Source organism: Glycine soja, chromosome 12, assembly GCF_004193775.1.
Source record: "Glycine soja cultivar W05 chromosome 12, ASM419377v2, whole genome shotgun sequence".
Taxonomy (NCBI): domain Eukaryota; kingdom Viridiplantae; phylum Streptophyta; class Magnoliopsida; order Fabales; family Fabaceae; genus Glycine; species Glycine soja.
Window position 1 is genome coordinate 2,706,090 of NC_041013.1, and position 10,054 is coordinate 2,716,143.

The 10,054-nt window shown below is 34.1% G+C and overlaps 1 protein-coding gene across 4 annotated transcripts; it reads right to left on the reverse strand.

Annotated features, from left to right (window-relative positions):
* Positions 1-1,201: 1,201 nt before the first annotated feature.
* Positions 1,202-8,715, reverse strand: LOC114379328 (kinesin-like protein KIN-7E). 4 transcript variants are annotated; one of them, XM_028337971.1, is made up of 16 exons: positions 8,506-8,715; positions 8,070-8,375; positions 6,888-7,181; positions 6,503-6,592; positions 6,320-6,420; positions 6,081-6,194; positions 5,905-5,986; positions 5,751-5,818; positions 5,597-5,662; positions 5,382-5,506; positions 4,470-4,806; positions 3,877-3,978; positions 3,643-3,775; positions 2,929-3,539; positions 2,244-2,545; positions 1,202-1,946 (listed from the first exon to the last, which is right to left on the reverse strand). In XM_028337971.1, the coding sequence occupies exons 3-16, from the start codon at positions 7,105-7,107 to the stop codon at positions 1,625-1,627; spliced, it is 2,673 nt and encodes an 890-aa protein (XP_028193772.1). In that variant the 5' UTR covers positions 7,108-7,181; positions 8,070-8,375; positions 8,506-8,715; the 3' UTR covers positions 1,202-1,624. The 4 variants fall into 4 exon arrangements, with proteins under 4 accessions (XP_028193772.1, XP_028193774.1, XP_028193773.1 ...); XM_028337973.1 differs by lacking the exon at positions 8,070-8,375 and having other exon boundaries at positions 2,929-3,521; XM_028337972.1 differs by lacking the exon at positions 8,070-8,375 and having other exon boundaries at positions 2,929-3,524.
* Positions 8,716-10,054: the final 1,339 nt, after the last annotated feature.

Genomic DNA, 10,054 nt, shown 5'->3' on the forward strand with positions numbered 1-10,054 from the left:
TATAAAAAATCCCGTCATAAGATTTTCCAACACTATTATTGGTAAACCATTTTCCAAGTCACAAAACAGTAACAGAAGCGAACACATATCCTTTGAAACCAAATTTCTCTATAGCCATCTTGATGCAAAATCTGGACCATTGACTGGTTAAATCACAATACTACTAGAAGTTAACAAAGAGAGAGAGTGTGATCAATGACTACAATTCCTACTGCAGAGAGATTTCAGGTGTAGAGGCAGCAGAGGATCTGTACTCAACAAAAGCCCAACTCAGATGTGGAATTTGTGGTTAGCCAGTACCACACTCCACTCCAGTCTATATAGTTAGGGCCTAATATTTAATTGGTCGAAACCAATAGGGTTTATTGTCATTTTGTCGTCGGTAGGTAACCAAGATGACAACTTATTCGTTGTCTTTATTTTTAGTTTAATTTGATACATTGTTAGAATAGAAAACAATTTACACTATTAATTAATTAAAAATAAATTATAAATATAAAATTAAAATAATTACTATAAAAAATAATAATTTATTATATACAATAATTTATGACAAAATGATAAGAAGTTAATGTCTATATATTAACAATAAAAATAATTTTATATTATCATCCAATTATAAATTATCATATAAATTATTTTAAGATAATTTTTTAAAAGTTATTAAGCATACTATATATGATAGATTGAATGTTTTTCAAGAATCATAATATAAAAAGTTTTATTAATATTAATGTCTTCTAATTCAATTCTGTTAAACCTTCTAAATTTTATGTCTCGATCTTTATTTTTATTATATTAGATAAATTACATAATAAATGTTTTTTAATATATAAATTTTAATGCCTATAATAATAAATGGTTTTCAATATATAAATTAAATTATACTAAAATTTATAATAAATAAATATATTTAAATCTAAAAATTACATTAATATTTACAGTGAATATTTTAAATTGTTATCTAATGTTATTTACTTTTTTTTCGATTGTTGATAAATTTGTTAAAAAGCAACTATCAACTTCAATTTAGAAACTGATGAAAGAGAAAATATTGAAACAAATAAATGAAAATAAATTGAGTAGTTTGATATGATTGAAAGATTTATTTTAAACTAGTGGTAAAAGTAGTGTATGAAATGTGCATATAAAGGAGTGAAAAAAAAAAGAGAGAGAATGTTGAAATATTTAATCAGAATAATTCAACAATAACTCTTTAATAACAGAGAAATTAAAAACACGAACCAATCCATAACACTAACAGTTTAGCTAAAATGATCTATACTGACTCTGCCTCATGACACAATTCGATCGTCTCAGTGTACGTAGTACGTACACAAAAGTATATACGGCTTCGTCCAAACTCGAATGTGAGGGAGAGAAAGTAGTTTACAATGAAACAAGCAACACAACAAACCTTGCACCAGGGAATTGAAGTAACGAAAAGAAAACAAAAAATGTCACTTTGTTAAATGATAAACCAGAACTATAAAAAAGACAATACAACCGCCCAATCAAGAAGAACTCATACATCTCTCATCTCAACGAAGAGGCATACATCAATCAGAAACTCTGATAAAATTTCTCTAACACTGTACACGTGAGGGCCAAAAAATAAAAACGACTATAAAAGAGATGTTGAGCTATTTTTCCATGGATAAGATGATCTTCGCCCCGTGAGTTGGGGTGTGAAGCTAAGGCCAAACATCTCCTTGAGGGCCTTGCCTCTTTCCCAAAACCTCACTAACTTGGCAACTATTGTAGCACTTTGCATTACGTGGTTCATATCATTTTCGCTCCATAAACGGTTCCCTAGTTGCACCCTCCTGCGCTTTGAATCCAATGCAATGCCCCACTCCTCGTATAGCCTTCTTCGCTCCTTCTCCGAAAGCCTCCTCTGCATAAGCTTCACAAGCATTCCTCTTTCTCGCCGAAGAGCTTTCACGCTGTATCCCCAAGCATATACATGTCAGCATGAAATACTCTAGTAAATAAGCCCAACTACTATGGTGCAAGGAAAAACCAAGTGAATCAAATATACAAAACTTGCAAAGTTGAAATAGTTTTTTGTAAGGGATGAAGAGACTTTATTTGTAAATACTCAATAGCATATTATTAGCAATAGTCATGATCTATTTCTCAACATATATCAAAGGGTTTCCGTCGAAAATTTTCATTGGCCGTCTTGAATTCCAAATATATCAGATACTCAAATAAAGGCATAAGTAGCAGAACGAGAGAACCTTGAAGCTAGTGTGATTGTCTGACTATCGCTCACAGACTGGTTTCCATCAGAAAATGATTCTTTGAGGAAGGATAATCTTCTAAGTTCTACCTCCATGTAAATGGAGTCTGTTGGATCACCCCTAAACAAAAGAAAGAAGTAGGTCCTGTGGGTCAATGGTACACAGCAAGATTGCCACAGTTCAATTATCTCTTTCTGCTGTCTCTTGAATTGCAGAGACCAATCTAAAGGAGATCTAGGCGCCTCCAACATCGGATCCACACCCACATCTTTCACGTTCTTTCTTCCTGTCTCCTGATCCTACAATTCAGAAAGCAGAATTTACTCAAAAGTACCATCAAGCATCAAGATTCAAAAACTGACATTCCAAAATTCAGATTTAAATCATCAAATGGAACGTTGTATGAATATAGATATAATTAAGTCAAATTGTCAATTCATTATACATGCCTCCTACAAGTATCAAGATAAAAGTCTTGTTACAGTCGAAGTTGGAGTTTCTCTCACCTACTTAAGAAGCCATAGTTGTAAACAGTACTACAGTACAACAGTCATATATTGAATAAATGGCATACAACAATTTTCATTACTTAGGATCATGTTCAATTTCAGTTAAAAGATCAGTAATTCATTAATTGAATTTGAAGGGGATCAAGAAAGCAGCTAAAATGATTTATTCTCACCTGACCATCAACAAGATGCTTCTCATATTCTTGTTTGACCATTTCTTTCATCCCAGCAACAAAAGTATGGATGCTAGTAATATCCTCATCAGCAGATGTTCTGATGCTGCTGGCTCTAAGATCATCCACAGAAAGACTTCCCATGGAAGACTGAGAACCATTCCTTAACAATTTTGTGGAACCATCATAATTTAATGGAGGAAACTTCTGCAAACCATCTGGCCTTCCAGGGAATCCTTTTTCATATCCATTGGCTGGAGTCCTCTGTATTCCCCCTACTGACTCGGGAGAACCAGTCATGTGATATTCCGTACAACTCCAGCTTCTAGTTAATCTAAGATTCTTATTATTTTCTGACATGACCTGTGGAGATTGTTCATCAGGGGAAGGACATACAAGAGAATCAATGGTTGACTGTACAACATGCAGTCTCTGCTCCAGCAATGTTGAATTTTCTTGGATCTGACTGTCTCCAGTATCTTCATTCAAATGTGAAGATATTTCTTGGCTTATTCCACTTTCGTCTCCAGATATTGGTAAAGCTAACTCCCCATTCTCAACACATCGAACTTCTTTGCAATAATCATCAGGGTCTTCTGTACAAGCAAAAGCTAACGAATGTATAATAATGGCGGGATCTGATGCAGTTCCACCAAAGAATATAATCATTTTTATCAAACTAACTACTACAGGCATAAATATGCAAGGACCTACCATCAGGATCACTGTCTCCATCATTATAATGAGGATTGTTGAACTCTCTAATATGTGTATTAGGACGATGAGGACCACAAATGCTGGATGACTCTGATACTGAACAATCATCTTCCCAGATATCTTCCCCTTCCTGCAGATTAAGATGATTATTAATGCTAGCCTGAACAAAAACAATCCCAATTTAGAGGCATGATCTCAAATATGTAAAAGAAATTACAAAATAGAAACTACTTTTCCAGATATCTGATCCTTTCCGACCATGCGAAGCAAATCCTCAACCCTTGATTGAGCAAGGTCACGTTGCTTAGTTAGCTCCCTAATCTCCTTCTCCATCTGAATAATTGAAACTCATATCATCAACATCTAAGGAGTAAGGAAAATGTAAAATGCTATTAACATCTCTACTACTACATCTAAGATATCCAATTTCACCCAAAAAAGCAAGAAACATATATAAAATGGCTGCTACATTCAAGTGTTTCCAAGGAGAGTTTGGCACACATGTTGAAGGCTATCTCTAATCACCAACAAAACTTAAATAACAGTAAGATATATTGAAGAAAAACCCTGCCCCCACCCAAAAATATAGAAAAAGACGGGTAAACTAGCAGTCTATTTGGGGTCTACTCAAACATGATGCAGCCCTTCTTCAATATTAGGATACATAAATTCACAAGGGCAGTACAGTTCACTAACTCAAGTAGCCAGAAAAGAGAGGTTACTGCACAATATTGTTCTAAATATCTTTGAAATTCCATACATAGACATGTCCACAATCAATACAAACATAATAGCATAAAAATTCAAACAGTAAATTATATGACCTTTTCTATCTGAAGATCTTTCTTTCTCAATAATGCTGCATAATCACAATTGGAGGTAGCAGGACCAGGAGTTTTCAACTCACTCTCCAATCTAGCCACCTCTTTTTGCAAATGCTTGACCAACGCCTTATCAGACATCACGACATTAACCTGTGCTTTAGTGGTCACCTCTTTTGCACAACAAGCAAAAAGAAGTGTGTTTCTGGTTTGCTCAACATGGCTACGTGCAGGGCTCAAAGTGCAAATGATAGCTGTTCTAGCATTTCCACCCAAACAAGGCTGCAGTATGCGTGTCAACTTGGAGTCTCTGTAATTGATGTGTCCATGTCTTCCCTTACTGCATTCATTCACATTATGTCAATAGAACTTCAAACTTCTTCTATTTTGATATGGTTAGAAGAAAGAATCAACAGAAACTAGAAATCGGGAAGGGAGTTTCAAGAGCATCATCTAAGATTTCAATGGCAGCACCGGGGAACTTCCAAGTTTTACAAATGAACAGTTATACAGAGTAGCTCCTGCCTTAAAGTTTGAACATACAGAAGATTTCTAATGTAAAAATATCTCCAATTAGAAACAGGGTACACTAATCTGTCTTCCTTTGTCTCAATTTCTTGACGATGGGTGAAATAAACATCACATTAACAAGATTTCAGCTCTCTAACAACTCAGTTTCATATAAATTAACCAAAGAGATTACCCTAATATTTTATACATAGAAGCGCTATCCTACTACATTAGCCTATGATATTATAATAGTGCAAAAAGATGAAGTATTGTGCTAGTCAGTTTCATGCATAAAGAATGTAAGCAACCTAATAAGACTAAGCAATACTAAAATTAGATTTTCTAACTATATTAGAAACTGCGTAAATAAGGAAGACATCATAAGCTAAGGAAGAAGTAGACAACCTAAGCTTACGAATAACTGTTCCAAGAGTAAGTAAACTCCGGTTTATATGACAACCTTCTTTTAATCTCATCCCAGCTGATGATGCCTGAGATGCGCGCTCACTCCCTGCCAAATCAACTAAATTCTGCAGAGAAACAAATTAAATAATTATAAAATCTTTGATAAACAATTCATGCCCAGAACAATAGGGGAATTTTAAAAAATGTAAACATACCACACTAGCTACTAGGGTCGCTGAGTTGCCCTTGCCCAGGAATTCCCTGGCAGAACTCTCCATTGTCTGAAAGATTGTAACTCCATTAATGGAAGTCCTATCAGTAAAAAATATAAAGCACAATATTTTAAGCATACAAGTGGAATGCACGTACCAATCTTATAATTTGGTGAGATCTAGAACTCTTTTCATTTAGGTATGTCTCTCCCACCTGTCTCTGAGCTGCAAGAATAAAGTAAGCATTAAGCAATATAATGGTACCGACTACTGACTACCCTATAACAAGAAAACTCTGCAAAGTTCTTTACCTTCACTGTAGGCTAGAAGCTCTTTTAAATGCTCCCAGTCCCGTAGAGTCTCCTCTGTGAGTTTCTCTAAAATGGGCCCTTTCTGATGAAAATAATTAATCAAGAAAACAACAGTTAATTATGCAATCTTTTTTAGTATTAAACTTCTATCCAATATATATATAAAAGGAATTCACCTCAGGATCATCACGTAGTCTAAGTGGAGTGTTGTCCGTGCTGAGGAGGTCTCTAACAATTTCATTGTAAATTTCAATTGCTGAGAACTTCAATATAAATGCTCTTTCTTCATGCTAAAAAAGTCAAAATATTCTTTTGTCAATAGCACTTACTAATAATGTTATAAACAAGATCTCTGGTGGAGAATGAAAGCCAAGAGTTAAACAGGCATATATCAATATAATAGTAGTCTAATTACCCTCGTTATATAGTCAAAAATATCTGCAACAGCGTATTCAGTTATTCCAACCATCGTGTATGTCTTTCCACTACTTGTTTGCCCATATGCAAAAATACTTGCTGAAAGAATATATAGACACCTATATCAATCAAAGTGCGCAAAGCGTTTAAGAAACAAACCAGCATAAAAATATATACTCACAGTTAATTCCACTGACAACTGAAAGAGCAACTTCTTTGGCTCCTTCCTCATATACCTGCCTTGTGACACAATCACCCCGAAATACTCTGTCTACCACCAATGAAAACGTAAATTAGGAAAAAAGTGCATTGCCTTGCCTTAAGCCAAAGCAATGCAATCCGAAACTATTCGAAATATAAAAAATAATTAAACATCATTTTTCAGGTGAAGGAAAGTGATCCCTTTAGGACTATATATTTGCCAAATCTAACCCACGTTAATTCCCCAATACTTGTTAGTACTTTTTAATATCAGGTCTAAGCCTGAAACTGAATATTTCAGTTTCAATGGCAATACAAATTCCAAAATAATAAGGCAACATTATTAAAAAGAGGCATTTGCTTACCAAATGTGTAGGCGCTTGGAAATGTGGAACCCTCACGCAGCGTGTTCCGGTACAAGATGGTAGTATCATTAATGCATTCCCAGTCTGCTGATTCATTAGCAGCAATTTCCTTCTCATTCAAAGGCCTCAGTCTTATTGACACCAGAATCTTCTCTTCGCGACTGCTCACTCCTTGCATCTTCTCCCATTTCAGAAGCTCTTCTCCAGCAATAGCTCCCATTTCTCTCTTTTAACTCAATGATTTCTCCAACCCAATTAGCAAGCTAATCAGACCTCAGAGCAAGCTCATGACTCCTAAAAGAGGACAAGTGGGGTGGGTAACTATTAAAGTTATTCTTCATTTCCCAAAATGCAAGCATTTAAAAGAAAAGATCTGGGAGTTCACAAAAAATACTAAGCCCTTTACTAAATGCTAGTGATAATCATAATTCATAATCATGAAATGACCAAACTCAGAAAAGATAGCAACCCATTAATTTCGGTTGATAAATAAAATAGGCAATAACAGCAATAACGAGCTAACTTTAGATTATATTTATTTCCAACCAACGAAAGAAAGACCGAGACAAAACAGAATGCTAACTAATTACGCTTTTATCATCAAACTATCAGTGGTTGGCAATATATCACGACCTAAAACCAAAAGACTTCTGTTTTAAGAGAGAGAGAGGGACGATTAATCATGGTTTTAGTTTAACCCGGTTAAAGAACATGCCGGTCTTTTACTTATATATTCTTTGGTACCAAGCTTCATATGGAGAGAAGAATAAAGAAGGAGCAAGGGAAAAGAAAAATTACAAAAAAAAAAAAAAAAGTGTTGCTGGGGCTAAACACAAAGCATAAAAAAGCGGGGTTCCCTTTTCCATTAATCCTTCCTTCAACAAAGACCAATCGTGATGTAAGAATAGAAAGCTTTCAACAGCAGCGACCCCCCAATAACGCTTGAGAACGAAGTAACAGAGTTTTTAAATAATAATAAATATGAAATTGACCATAAAAAATTGGTAGTTATGCACACGCAGCACAACACTGGTCCCAAACAAACAGTACCATCCTTTTCAGTTTTTTTTCCACCCTCCTCCTCTTTATTTTTACTTCTGGCCAATTAACAAAAGCATCAGAAACAGTCACTCATTCTCATTCATATCATTTTTTTTTATTTGCAAACCAAGGAATTTTCACCTCTCAACTTCCACATGTCCTTTTCGCCATACTGTAACACCGATAACCTAATCCACATTCACAGCATAGCGTGGTTAATTTATGAATCCGCAACCTCCGATAAGTTCTGGAGCTGGTTTTTTTTTTTTTACATATTCGAGATCACAATTCAGAAAATCGGATATGAACTGAAATAGAAATAATTGATCATCTCTAATTCTCTTAAATAAATGCCTCGTTGAATGATGCAACGTAGCGTTAAGTGTATTCTTCAAATCAAGGTTCACAACATGAGCGGATCTTTTGGAACTTAGCAAGTGTATTCTTCTTCAGAAGCCGGCACAAGCCACAACGTAGCACGGTAGCGTTAAGTAACTGTCAGATTTTGTATAAAAAAGAAAAAAGAAAAAAAAAACAGAGAGAATAGTGATAGGGAAGAAGGAAAAAAAAAACATACTTGATGAGGGAATAGAACAGTTAGAATCTGAACCAACTTCACGAACAACGAAGTGACGAACCACGATCTGAAACAGAACACAACGGAACACAATGCGAGTTAGAGAGAGAGAGTCGTCGGTTGAGTCTTCACTCTCTCTCTCTCTTCAGAGTCTGAAGCTCACACGCATCGTAGTTGGGAATGGACCAGCGGGCGCGTAAATCTGAAGGGGTGTGTCTATTTCTTCCATGTTTCTATTCTTTTCTTTCTTGTCGTTTTTTTAATTTGACTTTTTTATTTTTCTTTTTTCCTTATTCTTGCTTAGGTGGAAGAGGGGAAAGGTAAATGACGATTGTGTCCCTGCTTTTTGCTTCGATGTTATTCTCCCAGTCACGTGATGGGAGGGACTTTGTGGGTATTGATGTATTTATGTGAGCGGTTGTGATCCAAACGCCGCCTAGGCACGTGCAGAGTTGTACCCACTCACGTTAATGTCTTAATGACTGTGTTTGAGAAACCGTCCATACGGATTAAAGTTCTATTCCCACGAGCTGAGCTGAGCATCGACACGTTTGGAGTTTTGTGTGTAACGGTCACTACAGTTATTAAATACTGTAGCACTTCCTATGGGAGATCGAGTCTTTATTTATGGTTTTTTTTTCTATTTTATCTGTGATTTTAAAACCCTGCTTTATTACGAAAAAACAAATAATTACTGGTATCTGTCTCACATTAAAAAATAAATGAAGACTTAGATTTACAATGAAATCTTGTCTTATTTAATTAACTTAATTGTATTTGAAAGTTGCACTATAAAAGGAAATTGAAGAGAAAAATTTAAAAATCAGTGTTGGTCTTATATCTCCACCATACTAATTAATTCAAATATTTTTTTAGATTTCAATTCATTCTACCAAACAAATGGCTTATTTGAATCATGTCTAGTTTTTTTAATTAATTACATTTCTTTATTTATTTTTAATTTAAAACTTTCAAATTCTCATTTTCTATTCAAAGATTTAGGAGTTTGTGATAAATTTAAGATATGAAATCATTTTGAAAGTTTAAATTTCAGTAAAAAAACAATAAAATTTGAAATATCTTGTCAGATGTGACATTAGAATTTATTATCAAATTTTGAGTTTATGTGTGTACCGGACTAGAACGTAGTTCCTTATGGGCACTGTCATAAGATAATTACTATAGGGATCAAGGTTGTCCATATATTTTGAGGTTTTTTTATTTTGAGTAAAATTTGATATTTTGATCGGTAAGATTTAAGTAAAGAAAATTGAAAATAAAGGGACTGGTTTTACTTAATTTTTTTACTTGATCCATTTGAATTAAAATATTAAAATAAAATTAGATCTATTTAATTCAACCAAATCCTTGTAGGTAATAAAAATAAATAAATAATTTATATATTAACCAGTGTATATTTCTTTTACTGCGTCATTTACTATAATAGCATAAGAACTTTTACACTAACCATACACACCTATTAAACACACAAAAAATAAAAAATAACATTCACATTTTAATATATTTCAATATTAAATTACATTTTAAA

Excerpts from the sequence above, each read along its gene's own strand:
- LOC114379328 (XM_028337970.1), bottom strand. The coding sequence starts at position 7,107 with ATGGGAGCTATTGCTGGAGAAGAGCTTCTGAAATGGGAGAAGATGCAA. Across the intron at positions 5,663-5,750 it reads CTCACCAAATTATAAGATTG|ACAATGGAGAGTTCTGCCAG; the intron begins GTACGTGCATTC and ends ACAATCTTTCAG. Across the intron at positions 1,947-2,243 it reads ACAATCACACTAGCTTCAAG|CGTGAAAGCTCTTCGGCGAG; the intron begins GTTCTCTCGTTC and ends TTGGGGATACAG.